The sequence below is a fragment of the Cervus elaphus genome, chromosome 13 (assembly GCF_910594005.1).
Source record: "Cervus elaphus chromosome 13, mCerEla1.1, whole genome shotgun sequence".
Lineage (NCBI taxonomy): Eukaryota > Metazoa > Chordata > Mammalia > Artiodactyla > Cervidae > Cervus > Cervus elaphus.
In genome coordinates, this window is record NC_057827.1 from 46,423,135 (window position 1) to 46,444,711 (window position 21,577).

Genomic DNA, 21,577 nt, shown 5'->3' on the forward strand with positions numbered 1-21,577 from the left:
GTTCAGAAGACATGAGTCACGTCACTCACTGAAATCTTGCTGGTTGTATTGCTACTTTGCCAGTGATGTTTCTAATGGCTTTATAAGTACTGGAGGTGTTTAGAGTGGTTGTTTTCATGTCATTTACAGACCAGATCATCCTGTGTGATTCATGCCTATATTTTGGAAGAACTGTGGAGTTAGTGATACAAACAGACTGAAAAATATAAAGATATTACTTACCTTAGGGGCAGATAGGAGTAGTGTACTGGTGTCTACACAATACCAGAAATACCGGTGCTTACCTGATAAAGATAATGGGTTGATTTGGCTTTAGCCTAATGCTCAACAGCATCTAACATGTTTGTGGATTCCTTGTTCTAGATGTTTAACATCCTGTGAGAATGTTCTAGAACATTATACAGTACATAGAAACTAAGCAGGCACCATATGTAAAATTAACAGCCAGTGGAAATTTGCCGTATGACAGAGAGAGCTCAAATCTGGTGCTCTGTGACAACCTAGAGGGATAGGATGAGGTGGGAGGTGGGAGGAAGGTTCAAGAGGGAGGGGACATATGTATACCTGTGGCTGATTCATGTTGATATATGGCAGAAACCAACACAATATTGTAAAGCAAATTATCCTCCAATTAAAAATAAATAAATTTAAATGAAGATAAAAAGAAAGTAAACTGGCAAACTTTAAAAAATGTAGGCTGGGCCATCATTTGAACCTATCCCACCCACCATTGAAAAAAAACGTATTCACGTATGTTTAAAAAGGAACTATAACACTTATATAAATGGTGTTCATCTTTTAGTTTAGACAGCTGATGTTCATTATTATCTATAACTCAGGGCTAAGTGTTTTGTGCCCTGCTTTGTCAGTCCTGGAGAAGACCCAGACTTTCCTTTGGAAAAGTGGAAGTGAGAGTATTTCATTGTTATTAATCAGGAATTTTAGTTAAGCTGGTTTTCATGTGTTGTCCATGAGTTTAATAACCATGCAACCTCACTGAATCCTACACAAAGGTCGAGTTGTGTATTTACTTTTGGAGGCTTTGTGACTGTATTAGATTCTAACAGGCTGAAAAGAGGGAAAGGGAGGAAAGTGGAGGGAGGACACAGCAAATAAGATGGATAAAACCTTTAATGCACATCAGACATAGTCCCAGCAGTTCCACTAGTGTTGTGTGACAAAAACACAAGTGCAGATAGAATCCTTAAGGGGAAAGGTATCCTAGAGAACACTCCCTTTGTTTCTCGGATGAGAAAACACAGCCAGACGTTAAATGTTTGTCTGAAACCGTAGAGCTTGGCCCAGAACCCAGGTCTCACAACTTATGGATCAGTATTTGAGTGTAATGAATAACTGATTTCCTCAGTCATGGTTTCCCTTAAATTGAATAGCTTCCTTATGTGGGCCACCTGTACCTATTTAATTAAGTCTACTTATTCTCCAGATGATCTGTCAATTGCTTTAGTCTAGACCTGCTTACAAATCACTCCTAGACACACATTGGTTCCATCTAGGACTTCCCACTGATAGTATGAACTACTAATGGGGAACTGTCTTAAATGGCTTAACCTCTTCCTGCCTAGGAATACAAGTACCCTGAGTACAGAGAGGAAGGAAATTCTTTTTTACTTTTCAATAGAAAATCCCTCTCTCTTGGGAGCAATAGAATTTTTTTGACACCGACATGTTTCCATATGACCTCCACCCCCGTCTAAGCATCTGTTAAACTGATGCTGGGAAAGTGCATGGATGGGTGGATCTTGAGGCAGTAGAAGCCCCTCAAACAAATCTGTGCTAGCCAAAGCAGGACACACAATGCCTGTTGAGCTCCGTGAAAACTGAGCACACTGACATGGAATAGAGAGGCATTATTTTCCTTATTCCTGCTTTTCATACACATTGTTTAGGACTTTATGCAAATTCATTTGTAACACACAGTATAAAAGCCCTGTACTTGATTTTGTAGGTTAAGATATTAATCTACATTTACTGCATAGTACCATACAAATGCATTGGAAACAGAGATCATTCTGTTGTTTTTGAGATTGCATCCAAGTACTGCATTTCAGACCCTTTTGACTATGATGGCTACTCCAATAACACCCCAAAAAGATGTCCTTTTCATTATAGGGGACTGGAATGCAGAAGTAGGAAATCAAGAAACACCTGGAGTAACAAGCAAATTTGGTCTTGGAGTACAGAATGAGGCAGGGCAAAGGTTAATAGAGTTTTGCCAAGAGAACGCACTGGTCTTAGCAAACACCCTATTTCAACAACACAAGAGAAGACTCTACACATATATATCACCAGATGGTCAACACTGAAATCAGATTGATTATATTCTTTGTAGCCAAAGTTGGAGAAGCTCCATACAGTCAGCAAAAACAAGACCGGGAACTGACTGTGGCTCAGATCATGAATCCTTATTGCCAAATTCAGACTTAAATTGAAGAAAGTAGGGGAAACCATTAGACCATTCAGGTATGACCTAAATCAAATCCCTTTGATTATACAGTGGAAGTGTGAAATAAATTTAAGGGATTAGATCTGATAGAGTGCCTGATGAACTATGGACGGAGGTTTGTGACATTATTCAGGAGACAAGGATCAAGACCATCCCCAAGAAAAAGAAATGCAAAAAAGCAAAATGGCTGTCTGAGGAGGCCTTACAAATAGCTGTGAAAAGAGAAGTAAAAAGCAAAGGAGAAAAGGAAAGATACACCCATTTGAATGCAGAGTTCCAAAGAACAGAAAGGAGAGATAAGACAGTCTTCTTCAATGATCAGTGCAAAGAAATAGAGCAAAACAATAGAATGGGAAAGACTAGAGATCTCTTCAAGAAAATTAAAGATACCAAGGGAACATTTCATGCAAAGATGGGCTCAATAAAGGACAGAAATGCTATGGACCTAACAGAACCAGAAGATATTAAGAAGAGATGGCAAGAATACACAAAAGAACTATACAAAAAAGATCTTCACAACCTAGATAATCACAATGGTGTAACCACTCATCTAGAGCCAGACATGCTGGGATGTGAAGTCAAGTGAGCCTTAGGAAGCATCACACGAACAAAGCTAGTGCAGGTAATGGAATTCCAGTTGAGCTATTTCAAATCCTAAAAGATGATGCTGTGGAAGTGCTGCACTAAATATGCCAGCAAATTTGAAAAACTCAACAGTGGCCATAGGACTAGAAAAGGTCAGTTTTCATCCCAATCCCAATGAAAGGCAATGCCAAAGATGCTCAAACTACCACACAATTGCACTCATCTCACATGCTAGCAAAGTAATGCTCAAAATTCTCTAAGCCAGGTTCAACAGTACCTGAACTGTGAACATCCAGCATCTAAATGCTCAAGCTGCATTTAGAAAAGGCAGAGGAGCCAGAGATTAAATTGCCAACATCTGTTAGATCATTGAAAAAGCAAGAGAATTCCAGGAAAATGTCTATTTCTGCTTTATTGACTCTGCCAAAGCCTTTGTGGATCACAACAAACTGTGGAAAATTCTGAAAGATATGGGAATACCAGACCAACTCACCTGCCTCTCACCTGCCTCTTGAGACATGTGTATGCAGGTTAGGAAAGAACAGTTAGAACTGGACATAGAACAGCAGATTGATTCCAAATAGGAAAAGGAGTACTTCAAGGCTGTATATTGTCACCCTGCTTATTTAACTTATATGTGGATTACATCATGAGAAACGCTGGGCTAGATGAAGCACAAGCTGGAATCAAGATTGCCAGGAGAAATATCAATAACCTCAGATGTGTAGATGACACCACCCTTATGGCAGAAAGCGAGGAAGAACTAAAGCACCTTTGGATGAAAGGGATAGAGGAGAGTGAAAAAATTTGGCTTAATGCTCAATATTCAGAAAACTAAGATCATGGCATCCAGTCCCATCACTTCATGGCAAATAGATGGGGAAACAGTGGAAACAGTGGGAGACTTTATTTTTTGGGGCTCAAAATCACTGCAGATGGTGACTGCAGCCATGAAATTAAAAGATGCTTGCTCCTTGGAAGAAAAGCTATGACCAACCTAGACAGCGTATTAAAAAGCAGAGACTACTTTGTCAACAAAGGTCCGTCTAGTCAAGGCTATGGTTTTTCCAGTGGTCATGTATGGATGTGAGAGTTGGACTATAAAGAAAGCTGAGCACTGAAGAATTGATGCTTTTGAAATGTGGTGTTGGAGGAGACTCTTGAGAGTCCCTTGGACTGCAAGGAGATCCAACCAGTCCATCCTAAAGGAAATCAGTCCTGAATATTCACTGGAAGGACTGATGCGGAAGCTGAAACTCCAATACTTTGGCCACCTGATGTGAAGAGCTGACTCATTTGAAAAGACCCTGATGCTGGAAAGACTGAAGGCGGGAGGAGAAGGGGATGACAGAGGATAAGATGGTTGGATGGCATCACTGACTTGATGGACATGAGTTTGAGTAAACTCTGGGAGTTGGTGATGGACAGGGAGGCCTGGCGTGCTGCAGTCCATGGGGTCACAAAGAGTCGGACATGACTGAGTGACTGAACTGAACTGAACCATATAAATGAGTGCTTATAGAAATCTTTAGGGAATGAATCAAGTTTGCTCTCATTTTCTGCTTGCCATATTGTTCAAAGTGTATATAAAATTTTGTAAAATCTGTAATTTCCTTGTGCTATTGAAGAGTTTGGGATGATTTTCTGTGGAGGTATTGGCTTGGCACTTTTTCCTCTCTTGTCATCGTGGTCATACAGATATTGATAACTATGCATCATGACTGATTTTTTAAAAAGTTCTAAAAAGGCTTCTAAATGAAAGCTATAATTTTGTATTGAATTTCTAGTGACATGAGCAAATCACTTGCTCTTTGCCCTTATGGATTTTATAATGTCATCAGAGCCTATCAATAAAATTATAGCCTACTGTTGGGCGTATGTAATTCCTTATAGTATTGTGTATATAGGAGGCATGGGAGGGGGCACAAACTGGAGTGTATCTGCCCTGGAAACATTCCAGCAGTGAATGAGTATCTGTGTGTGTGGCTTTTCATTTTGTATCTACTGTACAGTCAGTCCTGGAAGCTGCACATGAAGAGTGTGCCTGACTCTCACTTGGGAATGATCTCTTGCTTCCACCTACTGTGAATGACATTGACAAGAATTGTGCCATTGTAATCCATTTCAAGCAGCAACAGACTCTGCACTTAGACCTCAGGGCTGTTCCTTCCACCTGAGTGGTCAACCTCCATCCAAGAGGGAGAGAGATGCTGCCAGAGATCAGGAGCTTAGGTCTTGAAGGGAGTGAGAAGGCCATGGATGACCCAGGAGGGGAAGCATATGTACTTCCCTTAATAGATGTATTTCTATAATAATGAAGTTTTTATTTAAAAATACACAAGAGGGCAAAAAACCCATACCCAGAAGCAGAAGAGATTCAGTTGTAGGAAAACAGTAGTTCCAAAACTTTTGTTAAATTTTAGGAGGCCTCTCTAGATGGCTGTCTTGTTCAATCATTCTCGAACTTTTGGAGATTTACTAGTTCACCATAATTTGTAGGTTCCCTGCTGTCTGGAATCTTTTCTCTGTGATCTTTTTTGTGTTCTCTTGAGAGCACTACCTCTGTTCACTTTTTTTTTTATATATACATTTCTGGTTACACATAAATAACACAGATCTAGCAAAGAGATACAATAATTATATGAGGATCTGGGATTCCACCTGAGACATTTCTACTTGTTAGGTTTCTGTCTGACTCATGGAAATGTATGATGACCTGATGTTCTGAGTGCAACAGTGTATGATTAATAAAGAGAAATGACATGCACTCTTCACTTTTTTTGCTCCTTGCCTCAGTTCACCTCAGTTCGGTACTAACTGTAACCCCACTTCCAGAGTGTAGAAAGGGGGAAAACTGTTTTGAGAGTTTAAATATTTTTGTCAGGGAAGAATTTATGAGTATCAGGGGTTTCGTGGGGACAGAGGAGTATCTGTGTTTCTTCCCTTTTGGTTTCCCTTCCCTTGTTTACTATAAGAGCATCCAAGGATCGATTTACTGGGTAAATGTAGTTTCAAGAGAAGTACTACGGGACATGTTATTTACTGTTTTAAATCATGACGTTTAAGGACATGCAGATCATCACTAACATAATCATCTTTCAACAAATACCTCTTCAGGACACAACATATATATAAGACACCATCTTATTACTGCATTGATATTGCTGTTGTTCATTTGCTAATTCTTGTCCAACTCTTTGTGGCCCCATGGACTGCAACATGCCAAGCTTCCTTATCCTTCAGTATCCCCCACAATTTGTTCAAACTCATGTCCTTTGAATCAGTGATGCCATCCAACCATCTCATCCTCTGTTATCCTCTTCTCACCTAGCCCTCAATCTTTCCCAGCATCGGGGTCTTTTCCAATGAGTCGGCTCTTTGCACCAGGTGGCCAAGTATTGGAGTTTTAGCTTCAGCATCAGTCCTTCCAATGAATATTCAGAGTTGATTTCCTTGAATATTGACTGGTTGGATCTCCTTGCAGTCCAAGGGACTCAAGAGTCTTCTCCAACACCATAGTTCAAAAGCATCAATTCTTCAGTGTTCAGCCTTCTTTATGGTCCAACTCTCAAATCCATATATGCCTGCTGGAAAAAAAACATAGCTTTGACTATTCAGACCTTTGTTAGCAAAGTGAAGTCTGTCCTTTTTAATGAGCTGTCTAGGTTTTTCATAGCTTTCTTTCCAAGGAGCAAGCATTATTTTAATTTTATTGCTTCAGCCACCATCCACAGTGATTTTGGAACCCAAGAAAATAAAGTCTGTCACTGTTTCCATTGTATCCCCATCTATTTATCATGAAGTGATGGGATTGGATGCCATGATCTTAGTTTTTTGAATGTTGAGTTTTAAGCCAGCTTTTTCACTCTCCTCTTTCACCTTCATCAAGAGTCTCTTAGTTTCTCTTGCTTTCTGCCATTAGAGTGGTGTTGTCTGCATATCTGAGGTTAATATTTTTCCCAGCCATCTTGATTCCAGGTTGAGCTTCATTCAGCCCAGCATTTTGAATAATGTACTCTGCATATAAATTAAATAAGCAAGGTGACAGTATACAGCCTTGATGTACTCCTTTCCCAATTTTGAATCAGTCTATTGTTCCATGTGTGGTTCTGTTGTTTCTTGACCTGCATACAGGTATCTCATGAGGCAGGTAAGGTGGTCTGGTATTCCCATCTCTTGAAGAATTTTCCCCAGTTTGTTGTGATCCACAGTCAAAGGCTTTAGCATAGTCGAGGAAGCAAAGTAGATGTTTTTCTGGAGTTCCCTTGCTTTTTCTGTGATCCAATGAATGTTGGCAATTTGATCTCTGGTTCTTTTTCCTTTGCTAAATCCAGCTTATACGTCTGGAAGTTCTTGATTCACACACTCTTGAAGCCTAACTTGGATGATTTTGATCATTACCTTGCTAGCATGTGAAGTGTGTGGTATTGTGCTATAGTTTATTCATTCTTTGACATTGCCCTTCTTTGGAAATTGAATGAAATCTGACCTTTTCCAGTCCTGTGGCCACTGCTGAGTTTTCCAAATTTGCTGGCATATTGAGTGCAGCACTTTCACAGCATCATCTTGTAGGATTTGAAATAGCTTAGCTGCAATTCCATCACCTCTACCAGCTTTGTTTGTAGTGATGCTTCCTAAGGCCCACTTGACTTCACATTCCAGCATTTCTGACTGTAGGTGAGTGATCACACTATCATGGTTATCTGAGTCATTAAGACCTTTTTCATACAGTTCTGTGTATTCTTTCTACCTCTTCTTAATATCTTCTGGCTCTGTTAGGTCCATACCATTTCTGTCCTTTATTATGCCCATCTTTGCGTGAAATGTTCCTTTGAAAGTGAAAGTCACTCAGTCATGTCCAACTCTTTTCGATCCCATGGACTTTATTGTCCATGCAGTTCTCCAGGCCAGAATACTGGAATAGGTAGTCTTTCCCTTCTCCAGGGGATCTTCCCAACTCAGGGATTGAACCCAGGTCTCCCACATTACAGGCAGATTCTTTACCAGCTGAGCTACAAGGGTTGTTTTTCTCTGTTTCTTTGAATTGATCAGTTAGGAAGACTTTCTTAACTCTCCTTGCTGTTCTTTGGAACTCTGCATTCAGATGGGTATATCTTTCCTTTTGTCCTTTGCCTTTCACTTGTCCTCTTTTCTCAGCTGTTTGTAAAGCCTTCTCAGACAACCACTTTGCCCTCTTGCATTTCTTTTTCTTGGGGATGGTTTGGTCACCGCTTCCTATACGATGTTAGGAACCTCAATCCATAGTTCTTCAGATACTCTATGTATCAGATCTAATTCCTTGACTCTATTTGTCACTTCCACTGTATAATCATAAGGGATTTGATTTAGGTCATACCTGAATGGCCTACTTTCTTCAATTAAAGTCTGAATTTTGGCATAAGAAGTTCATGACCTAAGCCACAGTCAGCTCCTGGTCTTGTTTTTGCTGACTGTATAACACTTCTCTGTTTTCAGCTGCAAAGAATATAATCAGTCTGATTTCAGTATTGACCATCTAGTGATGTCCATGTGTAGAGTCTTCTCTTGGCAAAACTGTTAGACTTTGCGCTGCTTCATTTTGTACTCCAAAGTCAAACTCATCTGTTATTCCAGGTATCTTGTGACTTCCTACTTTTGCTTTCCAGTCCCCTATGATGAAAAGAACATACTTTTTGGTTTTTGTCTAGAAGTTCTTTTAGGTCTTCATGGAACTCTTCAGTGTCATCTTCTTTGGCATTATTGGTTGGGGCATAGACTTGGATTACTCTCATGTGAATTGATAAAATGGTTTTGTTTAGTATGAACTTTTAAGAAATTTCTAACACAACTTAATCACTAATTTTGGGGGCACACTATGACTCATTTTGAAAATGGCTATTTTAATGTTTTACCTCCTACTCTACCATCTTGATATCTCTCTCTCATTTTAATTTTTAATGAAAGATTTTTTGTATATGGTCTTCCCTTGTGGCTTAGCTGGTAAAGAATCCGCCCGCAATGTGGGAGACATGGGTTTGATCCCTGGGTTGGAAAGATCCCCTGGCGAAGGCTAAGGCTATCCACTCCAGTATTCTGGCCTGGAGAATTCCATGGACTGTAACAGTCCATGGGGTTGCAAAGAGTTGGACATGACTGAGTGACTTTTACTTCACTTTTTTTATTTATGATGTGATCACGGCAAACTGATTGAAATTTCAGTTATGATAAAGTGTTTGAAACCAGGGCTGAATTGTGGTAAACAGATCTATGCGTGAATATGCATATGAGTATTTTCAATTTTTGGAGCTACTTTTAATAATAAGTTTGATCCTATGGAATAGAAACTAATCTATTTTTTCCTGATTATTTATAGAAGATTTGTAAAACAGAGTGAAAAGGAGAAATTCTACCACTCTGAGAAAAATCAAAGTTAATAGTTTCTTTTCTTCCATTCTCACTTTCTTCATTTCTCTCCATTTTATGCTTCTTCCTTATTTTTTTCATTGTCACCTGACTGCTATAGCTCTTTTTATCTTATACATTATGTATCCCCAAATTAAACTTAAACTGTCAACAAGGGCTGTTAATGGTGTTAAACCATAGATGGTTAACTGCCATAGGCCAAATGATACCATTTTTATAATGAGATGCTTGATATTTTACAAAATGGAAGATTTTGCATTAGAAAAATAGTCTAGATTTCTGACTTCTCTTAAATAGGAAGACTTGGCAACTTTGGGGTCTCTACTCCCATCTAGTAACAAATGTTTTTCCTGAATAATGTGTGTCCTCTGGTGACCAGGCAAGTGCTGTCTAGTTTGCTGTAGTCCCCACCACTCCCTGTTACTGCTCAACACGGAGGATCCAGTTGCCATTTATTGTCATGCTTGCATTGCTTTCTCTCATTTAGTCCTCTTTATTCATTTGTATAATTTTGTTGGATCCTGCAGGTATTTGAGTTTGTGATCTCAAACTTAAATTCATTTGTGCTAGACTAATCATAATTCATAAAACAAACCAAAAAAAACTCTGACTCACTCTTCTTGCATGTATGAATTTTATGAGAAGAGATATGAACAAATCCAATGAGTGATTCTCTGAGAGAGAAATTGTGTAGAAGAAAATGAGGTGACAAAACTGAGAGGGTAAGAAAACAGAATTTGAAGGGCAGTGTGTATAAGTCAGTCCCTTTAAACCAGTGGTATGTTCATGTGTGGGTGTGTATGCAAACGTACACCTGTGTGCACGTGTGCATGTATGTGTTTGAAAAGCGACTCTGGGAACTCCCTGGTGGTCCAGCGGTTAGGGTGTTGTGTTCCCACTGCGGGGAACATGAGTTCAATCCCGGGTTGGGAACTTAAAAAAAAAAGGTGACTCAGGTTTATAGCCATGGGAACAGGACTCATTTGCTGCATTGCTATTGTTGACTCATTGAACTCCATTGTCTGTAAATATGTTGGGAAATTCTGCTGTTATTGGAACTGAAACTGAAGACTTAAATGGTCTTTTGTCCCTGATGACTCAAAAGGAGACCTTGAGGGAAAACCCTTTAAGATGAATATCTCAGCCCAAATAAAACAAAATGAAATACAGAGAGGACAGAAGGTGAATTTAAGAAGGGGCTCCTGTAAAGTGCCTGTGAGTAAGTAAAAAGTTTACAGGATATTTGTTTTGGTTGAGGACCATACTGGGATGACAAGTCAGAATGGAAGTATTCAACCCTAGGTCTACCTTTTGTATTTTTTAAGCTAATTATTTGGTGGTTTATAGATTCAGATACTAAGGTTGTTTATGGAAGCTTTGTAGTAAAGGCCAATTGAGCAAATCACTGGCTTCCATTGCCCCATTTCAATTAAACAGTCCCTTTTACATCAGCTTACAAATCAGTCATCATGTGCCTTCCTACATTTAAGTATGTTTCACCAACACTTTGAATTCATGTTACCATTAAAGTTGTAATTATTCAATATCAGTAAATTCAGTGCTAACTTTCAGTTAATAAGACAACTGGGTCTTTTTAATGTCATGTATACTTGTATCATGATTCAATCTTTTGTTTTTCCATGAGCAGCTTGCAAACTCATGAAATTAAAAAAAATGCCTATTCATTTTTATTTATTTAATTTCATGCTATAAACATTACTTTTATACATCAAAATAGTACCTATCTTTATCATCCTGTTACATTGTTAGACCTGACTCAGAATAACTTACTTGTAGTTCCTCAAAGTCAGATATTAATGAGAGGACTAAGCGTCTATCAAGGTTTTTCAAAAGATTTTAGGGTTTGGAAAGGACTTGGTTTCTGGCTAAGTAATGGATGCTTATAAATAAACTGTGTTTTCTGTGTTTCCTGCTTTATAAAGTACCTCAGTGAGGTGTTATGACTCCTCAAATTAAATCTCGTATGATAATCCCTGGCACATTAAAATCTCTGCTACTTCATATATGAAGTCTAATGCCATGGACACACTGTTCCACCAAGGGCCACCACCAGTTAGACGTGGGAGGTGCAGCAGTCAATGAAAAAACAATGATCCTGATAATTTGGTCTGTGTTAGAACTTAGTAGAGCTCTTAGGATACCATTTATTGAGGCAACTTGTTAACCAAGACTTGAGTCAGTATCTGCGATTTTGCTTCAGGAAGTTCAGTGTGTGAAGTATTTTGTGTGTTTATTTGTCTGTGTTTTCTCCTGGGTTAGAATCCACAGATGCCCTCAGGTTGGCAAGGAGTAAGTGACACATGGAAGAAGTCATTCATTAAATGATAGCGTCTCCATCCCCAGCCAGGCAGCTGGCATAGTGTACACTGGCGCACACTGCCTTGGGGTTTTGAGGGACCACAGAGGACGCAAGAGCCGAGGCTGTGTGGCTGAAGGACCTGGTCATTTGGTTGGATGCTCACTGGGGTAGCTTGAGAAGGAATAAAGGCCCCTCTCAGCCTTTTCACTTCCAGTTCTCTTTTAGAGGAATGACCAAGACAAGCATTTTCTCCAGATACTTTTCAGGTCGTACTACTACATGCAGTGATGACAGGATGACATTTGATAGCACTATCAGGAAAATCATTCATTAAATGAAAAATACCTTGAGCATCAAGGTGTTTTGAGGCTCAACTTGGAGCCAATAAAATTACATATATGGTGTTTTTTAAAAAAAATATTTTTATATTAAAAATATGTTCATTAAAGACATTTCAGAAATTATCTCCTGCACGCTCACCTCCCATCTTCTGACCCCCTCTACAAGAAATGTTTACCAATCTTAATATTTTGGCTTGTGGGACTCAATCCTGGTTTGGATATATTTTCTCTGTATCTATATATAGTTATAGATACATTGCTATAATTGTTCAACCCACTGTACATTCTGCTTTATGATCTTCCTTTTATCACTTAAAATATTGTAAAAATGTTTTCCCAGTCATTGAATATTTTTTTCAACCTCTTTATTCAGTATCTTGAAAATATTTCATAATTTATTTCTAAAGTCCATCAAAAGAGGCAGTGAATATTATTTTAGAATGTATTTGTTTGCATCCTTGGCCAGCTTGGGATCTGTATTTGCCAAAGTGTTCCCTAGAAATTGTAACAATGTATACCTCTGGTAAGTTCCACCATTCTTTTGGACCCTTGATGAAAGGTTAAATAAAAATGCATGCTTTAAAATAAAGTCAGGTAGGGAATAAAGTATGTTGTCTCTTCAGACTGTTGGCACCATTATTCTCAATTATAGTGTTTAAAAAAAGGGTGACCACTTTATGTATTTCATTAAAAATGCAGGCAGTTATAGTATAAAGGTGTTCTTTGATGTCAAGTAAATGGGTCTGCTGTTTGCAGTATTCACATGACCATACCTTTCATTTTTCATACTTCAAAATCTTCAAACTTGTCAAAGCCTGCTTTCTCCTGTCCAAGTTTCTCCTATCAGGCTTGAAAGTTTTCAAAATCTTTCTTCCACTGGGATGTGCTTTCAAAAGTGTTTGAAATCACACTTAGAGAAAATTAAAGGAAAAAGTGAATTTTCCCTCTAGAAAAGGTCATTTGAATTTGAATTCTAAAGCAACTTAGTTGCTTTAGAGCAACTAAGACTTAGAGCAATTAACAGCAAATTTATCTACTCCAAATTGGAATATGTTTATAGGCCTGAAAAAAATAGGGGGGTTATTGGACATTTTATTAATGAATTAATGTTTCTATAACAATTATGATGGAAATTATATGGGTGATTATCAGTTAAATAAAACTTTATCCGTGACTTAATAGTCATATAGTCAGGAGAAGGGGACTCATGACTTCATTCCTATAGAGGCAATGCAGTGCAGTGGTGAGAAGGACGTAAGGATGGAGTCATCTTGCCAAGGTTCAGATTCCATTTTCAGCTGTCAGTGATCTTGGGCAAGTTACTTTCTCTCTGTGTGCTTTGGTTTTCTTATTTATGAGATGGGGGACAATCATATTTCCAGGGTGACCAGCTGTTCTGGTTTGCCCAGGCCCATCCTTCTTTTAGCACTAAAAGTCTAGGATCCAGGGAAAGTTCTCCCTGAGACAAAAAAATTCCTAGTTTGGGGGGGAGGGGTGAGGGCAGAAAGTTAGAAATAGAGCATAAACCCATATAGTGGCCCCCCAAAACAGGGGCTAAAATAAGTGTTTTAGGGTCAGATGTATATAGTGGAGATGATCCGCTTTCCATAGATACTGTTACTTCCCCTTTCCATCCTTGCTGATATTGACAATGGTGTATTAAGTAGGATAATGTTTAAAATACTTAGAGCCTGAAACTTAGTAGATGTTCAAAGATGTTTGCTTTCATTCAATGTTACTATGATGTTAAGGTTTACGCTGTTTTTTGATGGTACTGAATAATATTAAAAGGCAGAAACAACACATGTACTTTCCTGTCATTGATATGAAAACTGAAACTGTAGTCCCTTGGAGTGATAGAAATCCCCTTGCATGGTTAGTAAAATGTCCTGCCATCACAGAGTGCCCACCATTCCTTCTCCTTTTTGCCTTTCAGTGGAGATGGGCTGACCCTTTCAAATATTTAGCAGTAGACTTCCCTCTCAATGTATGCTCACGACTTCTGTTACTGCTAATGGAAGTTACACATGTGTGCTCACCAGGATGAGAAAGGCCTTTATCCCATGTCGGGCAAAGACCCGTGATCCTGAATCTCTTTCTAAACTTCAGACCTGAAGAGAGCAGTGCAGGGTATTGCTGCTTTCTCTCTGTATTAGCTTCTTCAATTTCCTTTTAATTGGAGCCTGCAACCCAGAATCTTGTAACTTCAGGGGGATGAACAATACAAATTAAGATCTGGATGCTTTCCAGGAATGAATGGCTCAGCTCAAAGAACAGTTTGTTTTTTTTTTCTCTTCTTTTAACACAGTTGTGGCTATTCACAAATCGCATGCAGTTGCCTAATGAGTCCGTATTTGCTTCTGAGGTTTCACATTTGCAAACTATACTGCTGAGAAAATAAGTGATGTGTTCACCCACCTCTGGTGTGAGCTGACTGATTTCATGTACAGGACAGAGAAATACTAGAATAGTCAAAATTCTAAACCAGTAGCACAGAACCTTCAAATACAATATCTTACCCTTGTTCAGGACATTCATTTCTCCCCAAGAATTCTTTCTAATGTATAAGACTTCAATTTATGTTTAAGAACTAGTAAACTATAGCAGTTTGACAGCCATTCACACTTAATTCTGTGCATTAAACCAACAGCATTCTTTTCCACAAACATCCATTGTTAGGACAATGCTCTCAGACAGAATTTATGAGAAATGGAATTATGTTACCAAGGAGATAGCATTTACTATAATGAAGAGTAGATCCTAGAAAATGGCCCCTTTTACAGCAGCTCAGAGCAGAGCCACAAAAGCAATTGATTGGTCTTGGCATTTAGTCTTATATCAGCTGTGTCATCCATAGCTTCAGGAGTGAGAACACTAATCTAAAGTGACATTTCTGTTCTGGCGGGCTTTTCTGCCCTGATGAAAGCAATTACTTCATTCCTAAATGATAATTTGCAGGAGTTTCAACCACTTTAATTGATAATTTTTTTTTTTTTTTGTTCTGAGTTCAATTGTGAAGTGATTAGCTGATTTGGTAAATAGAAATTTAAGGTGTGAAATATACAAGTTGCTCCAAGGTAAAGTGCTGTTTATTGGGTGGAGAGAAATTACTTGATAAAACTGCAGCTTTTTTGTCATTTTTATGGAACTGCCAGTTGGTAGCTTAAAGTTCTGGAGGAAAATGAAGAACAAAACACTTTGATTCAGGAGGTTTTTGGCAGACACCAAAGCATGCAATGAATAGTTGGGTCTTGCTGTGGTTCATTCAAGGGTTATTTGAATCAAGGTGAACATTGGTTGAAAAGAATTGTGCGGACCTCTCAGCTTTCTTTATTACTATTCTAATGACTCATTCTGGTATTAAATCCTCTTACTTAAAGTGTTAAGAATAAGAATGCTCATTGGCTAAAACCAATTAATTTAATTATTAAGTTCAAACATACACAAGGCATTTTCTGAAGATGAGGGAAAGCATTCAGTGGAATGGCTTTAATTACTCTTTGGATCTATTTTACCACAAGTCAAAAATAGGTCATGATTATTCTATCAGCATAGATCATAGATCATAGTTTAAAGATTTTAAAGATGCATCTTGATTTTAATACTTTATTGCATGTTAGCAGTTGCACACATTTTTGACAATGTTTTTAAGCAATCAATTTCATGATATTTTCTTACATGGGGGAAAAATAATGGTCATTTCACTTGTTAAATGAGAAAAATAAGGCAAGAATGAAGGTCAAACTGATTTAGCACATCAAACAGTCTTTGTCAGCCTAGCTTAATATATCCTGAGTTTGTGGAACAAATGAAATTTTGCTGCTATGTTACACTTTGCTTCCAAACAACCATTACAACTGGTTTTATATATTGTGTGAGCATCAGACCATCAAACAGTGCATCTTTACTGACGTGTTGCTGCAGCGATGATCTACAGCAGCAATCTGCCATTTATATAAGGGCAAAATGTGCATCTATATTTAGTTGTGAAATTGGCCTATTATACTCTTGATGTTTACAGAGGCTAACATAAATTAATGATGACAGCTATGAGCAGTGCATTAGTTAAGCAGCAGAGTTCTTACCTTGAACTTGAAGGTTCCAGTTTTAACTTCCAGTATGTACTATACTGCTTTCTTCACACATTAAAGGAAGGTTTCTGAAATTATTACCCTTTCTTGAAGAGCATTAAAAGATTTCTGGTTGGGAGTTATGTTGTACATACTCCTACCAGATAACAGTTGTTTATGCATTTCTCAATTATATTACCTTGTAAGAAACATGGTATTTACAATCATGGGGGAAAAAAATACTTCTGAAAGATTTTTATTCTTTTCAGTGGACTGATTTGATTGACTTTGAACTCTCTGTGATGCCAATGTGTGGTGGACTATTTTACTGAAAGTAATGAAGTAAGGACAAGCAGTGCTTATAGAATCTTTACTGTACTTTTTCCCTGGGAAGCTGCCTCATTCAGCTCATGTCAGGGCAGGTGTAGGTACCGGAGTAACTATAGATTTCACCGTTAACTATGACCAGAGATCTGACAAGTATGCAGGTGTTCAAAGGTTCATGAGTTAAAATGCTGCAGCCTTTGATGAATTTTTGATGGCTGCATTTTTAATACAGGTCGACCTTCTTCCTTTGAGGCTGCATGCCAGATTAATTGATAAATAGTAGAAGTCTAGTGCTGGATTCTCCTAAGCAAAACAAGTAGGAAAATCCATAAAAAAAAAAAAAAAAAAAAAAAAAAAAAACTGCCTGTCTGGCTCCTTAGAAGTACTTTAAAAAGATAAAATTTAAAGTGGTTTTTACCCTACTTTTCCTTTCCCCTAGAGTTAATGACCAAAACCTGCCATGTTCTTTTATAAAGACTAGTTATTGTACTCTAAAAGTTTACATGAAGGTGTTAACTTTGAGGCTTAGAGAGAGGATTTTTATGTAGAGAGAGTATGGATCTGTTGATAATGTCCATATAAGAAATCATTCCATAAATATAATTATAAATTATTTAAAAATAGCTGACAGATATCCGGCTGTGAAGAAGTAATTGAATAAGAAACATTTGACTAAGGTGGCTTACTTCTTCTGTTGGTTCCTCTGTGACAGGAGGAACAGTTCCTCTGTGATACTATTTCTGCTCTGTTATATTCTGTAAATATCCAACTATATTGTTTCTGTAATCACTATCACCATTTCTGTGAAGTAGGAAGCCAAAGAAATAAATTTTGCAAAGCTAAATTTGACAAAGCACAAGAGACAACTTAGTTCTTTTAATGAGTCATCACATCCAAAGTTACCTGTTTTTTCCACCATGGAAAAGTGTCCCAGTGAACAATTGACACCTTTATCCAACTCTGAGACAGCTTCAGAGAGATCGCAAGTGCTAAGTCAATTTCATAATATTGGTTTTGTGATAGTGGCAGTGCCTGTTTTTTTGTTTGTTTGTTGTTGTTGTTGTTTGTTTTTTTTTAAGAAGCAACAAAAACTTTCTTTTAACTTTTTTTTCCTGTCTCATTTCTGGCTCAAGTAGAGTTTCACGATTCAGCCTTGCCCCCACTATGGAGGCCAAAACTGGAAACTGCTGTTGTCCTTCCAAGATTCTTCCCTGCTTCAAATGTTCTGGGTGAGCTCTCCATGGTCCTGGATTTGGAGCTTTGCTTTACAGACAGAGCTTTCAAATTTGTGATGTTTTGGGAGATGCTTTGAAAGATCTTCTTCCTGCTAGGAGTACACATATTCTCTTTCTGATGAATAATTATCATTGCAACTTTGAAGTCTTCCATAGAAGCTTTCACAGTCTTCCCGAGTAACCCACCCATTCCCTTAATTACTGTTTGGATGTTCATTTTTCTCTATAAACAAAATTGCTTGTCAATTTTGAATGCCAGTTTTTTCTACTTTAGGGAACTAAAAAATGATCCTCTATTATTCTTAGCATAGGAAATAACTTATTTATAAACATTTCATCTTCCATTAATGAGACACGCATTTTTTATTTGAACAAGTCACTGAGTATACCTATAGTAAAAGACAGGTAGACCTAGGCATAAGGAGGAACATAATGAAAAATCAATATCTCTGCAATCAAGTAGTTTTATTTCACCTAAGTACACAGTGTGATATGTCAGAACCAGTAGATGGAAATCTTATTGGTGAGAACACAGTATAAATTATAAAGGACCTCAAAGCATAGAACAGTCAGTGTGACATGAGCATGGGTTCTCATTTAACACATCTTAGACAGTATTACTGTGTCCTAGGAGCCACTATAAATATTTTTTTAACTGCCCCAGTTAATTTTAACAGGAGCCTTATGAAGCAGTATTATCATCACATATCACAGGTGAGAAACTGAGGCAAAAGAGGCTAAGTAAGTTGCTCACGTTTGTTAATTATTATGTAATTAGTCATAGAGCCAGGATTTAAGCACAGGCTTTGGAATTCATGCACTTACCCTCTGTCTCCTGCTAGTGTGAAAGACATGCTGAGAGAGGCAACAGACAGAACTTAAAGAAAGTGAGAATCATGAGTTGAGAGAACATGGAGGTATTTAAATGGATAGGCAATTTTAGGGTTATCACCAAGCAAAAGTCAGCCCTCTGATTTAATTTCTACTGTCACTATGTGGGAAGTAAAATTTACTAAAAAATGAAAGTCATAAGTGGCAGTAAAGAAAGGAGTTTGAGAAACAGTTAAAAACATATGTATTTAGAAATATAAAAACTGTAGCCTGAATGAAAAATAAAGTGATAGGAAAGATGCTACTAGTTAAAAGAAAATTGTAAAGAATTCTGGAGGAATAAGGTGATGATCAGATGTGGTACTAAGATTAAAACAGTTAGGCTTTTTCCTAGATATAAAGTTATTATAATAGCAGTCAGTGCCTATAGTGACTTTGCTGGTGGCTCAGATGGTAAAGAATCTCCCGGCAATGCAGGTGACCTGGGTCAGAAAGACCCCTTGGAGAAGGGAATGGCAACCCACTCCAGTTTTCTTGCCTGGAGAATTCCATGGACAGAGGAACCAGCGGGCTACAGTCCACAGGGCTGTATAGAATTGGACAGACTGAGCAACTAATCTCACTTTCACTTTCCATGTTTATGTAACATTTACAACATGGCAGTTGTAAGTAATATATGTCAAGGCATTTAGCACTTGACATATATTAGCTCAATTACTCCTCTGAAGAATATTGTGAAGTATGTTCTACTATAATGTCTGTTTCCCAGATGAGGAAACTGAGGTCCGAAGAGGCTGAGACTTCTGTCCAAGATTGCCAGCTAGTAACTGTGTGATGATGTGGACATGGAGCCCCTACCCCAAACATCTGTGCTTCCAAGAAAGCTTAAGTATAGATTGACTATATTTAGGCATTCTTCAGTCTTATTAAAATTCTCTGTTGTAAAACTCTAAAGTAGATTCTACCACATTTAGAGTTTACAAACTATCTTAATTGTTGGAATATAGAACTGTCCAAGGGACGTTCACTTCTTTATAGTGTATAATACGTTACTATGAAATTATCATGTAAGCCATTGCAGTGGTCCCAGAAGATTTGCCAAATACTAAGGAGATAAGTCCTGGGTGTTCATTGGAAGGACTGATGCTGAAGCTGAAACTCCAATACTTTGGCCACCTCATGCGAAGAGTTGACTCATTGGAAAAGACCTTGATGCTGGGAGGGATTCGGGGCAGGAGGAGAAGGGGACGACAGAGGATGAGATGGCTGGATGGCATCACTGACTCGATGGGCATGAGTTTGAGTGAACTCCAGGAGTTGGTGATGGACAGGGAGGCCTGGCATGCTGCGATTCATGGGATCGCAAAGAGTCGGACATGACTGAGCGACTGAACTGAACTGACTGACTTGTTTGTCATCCTCATGGTCTGAGATAATAAAATTGAAGTTCAACATAATGACTTAGAATTATAATGTCTACAGTGGCCAAAGTGGATCTCAGAATTCCTTCATTGGAACTCTTTCCATGAAACATACAGCTTGCCAAAGGAACTTAAAATACATGAAGGATTCAAAAAATAACTTTATGTTTAACAAATACTGACTCCTGAATCTTCATTCTTAGTAGACTCTTTTTTGATTGGTTGTTAGGTATATGCTTAAAGGTATAACTTTATAAATGTGTAAAAATTGCTTCAAGATGTTGAATGAAAACATAGATTAAATAGTATTACTTTAACCAAGGATATTTTTAGGATAAGTTAATTCTAGCAACATCAATGGTAGAAAAAGGGCAGAATCCAGCTTTATAACCCTTATAAGAAGAAATTCTATATGTTAGATCATTATTCTTTTGGATGGAGTGATGGATCCCTTTTGGAAATTTGAAAATCATTTAATAAACCCTCAAAAATATACATATATGTGCATTATTTTCCATATGATTTTCAGATATGTATGTGTGTCTTTGAAAATAGTTGTTGATTTGTTGTTGGTGGTAATTATTAGTGAAGATGATACTGTTGTCATCATAGAATTAAAATTTTGATTTATGGAGGATTTTCTGTTATTCAAAGTCTAAGTGGAAGAGCATTAAAGTAGTGGGAAGTTTGGGCCCAAGAAATAACTTACTAGTTAATCATATTTTAGGTGGCAGAGATCAGGCAGTAACATTTACTCACAGTCAATCCATTCTTTCTCTAGTATTTAGAAATGCAACTGTAATGTTTTGATTTAGAACACAATGTACAAATGCAAATTTATGTTAGGTTTTAATGTAGTCCTTAATTCAGTTTGAGAATTACTTCTAACTAGGCTCTACTTCACAAAAGCAGGCAAAAGATTAATCCACAATCTGTCATTGTCTTAAGGTCTTTAGCTTCATCTATTGTATCAGTGTCTCCACAACCTTTATAATCCTTTGACTGTATTTTATTGCTGTTGCCCTCAAAATCAATTACTACTTATTATAGACACAATGCCCTCATTCTGGAAATCTTCTGTACTGTAGTGTCTGCATAGTGATGTGTTGGGGAGTCATGGAAAACTTTCTTTGTTAAGATTATGGCCAGGAAGATTACTCCAGTAGGGTAACACAGTGTCTATGAAGAGATTTTTTTTTTTTAAAGGGGGAGTGATAGAGAAGAAAACCTGATAAGATAATATATGGGAGCACATAAAGTAAATGCTATTTTAGAAAAGTCAAGTGTCAGAGGGCAGTGTTTAAGCGAGGCACCCCAAAACATTAGTGTCCACATACCCCACCTCCCCTAAGTGGACAAAAGAAGTCATCTCCACTCTACTTCACCCTTGGAGCCCACTGGGCTACTCCCTGTGATCTTTGGCTTTTCTACCTTAGGATTAGTTTTTTTCCTTAGTTATTGATACAGTAAATATCAATTTCAGAATGATTGCTTAATCCTCTACTGGTTTCAGGTGAACAGAGAAATTCCCATTATGAATGTTAGTAATATTGATTAGATAACAGATGAATCCATTTGTGA

The 21,577-nt window shown here is 37.8% G+C and overlaps 1 protein-coding gene across 17 annotated transcripts in view; it reads left to right on the plus strand.

Annotated features, from left to right (window-relative positions):
• NPAS3 (neuronal PAS domain protein 3) overlaps positions 1–21,577 on the plus strand; it is a 930,536-nt gene that overhangs the window by 264,050 nt on the left and 644,909 nt on the right. The window contains exon 2 of one of the 17 annotated variants that reach the window (XM_043921666.1): positions 17,646–17,738. The exons of the other annotated variants lie outside the window; for them this stretch is intronic. Within the exon in view, the coding sequence (XP_043777601.1) occupies positions 17,674–17,738 (65 nt within the window). The 5' untranslated portion in view covers positions 17,646–17,673. The remainder of the gene's footprint in view (positions 1–17,645; positions 17,739–21,577) is intronic. 17 annotated transcript variants of the gene reach the window in all.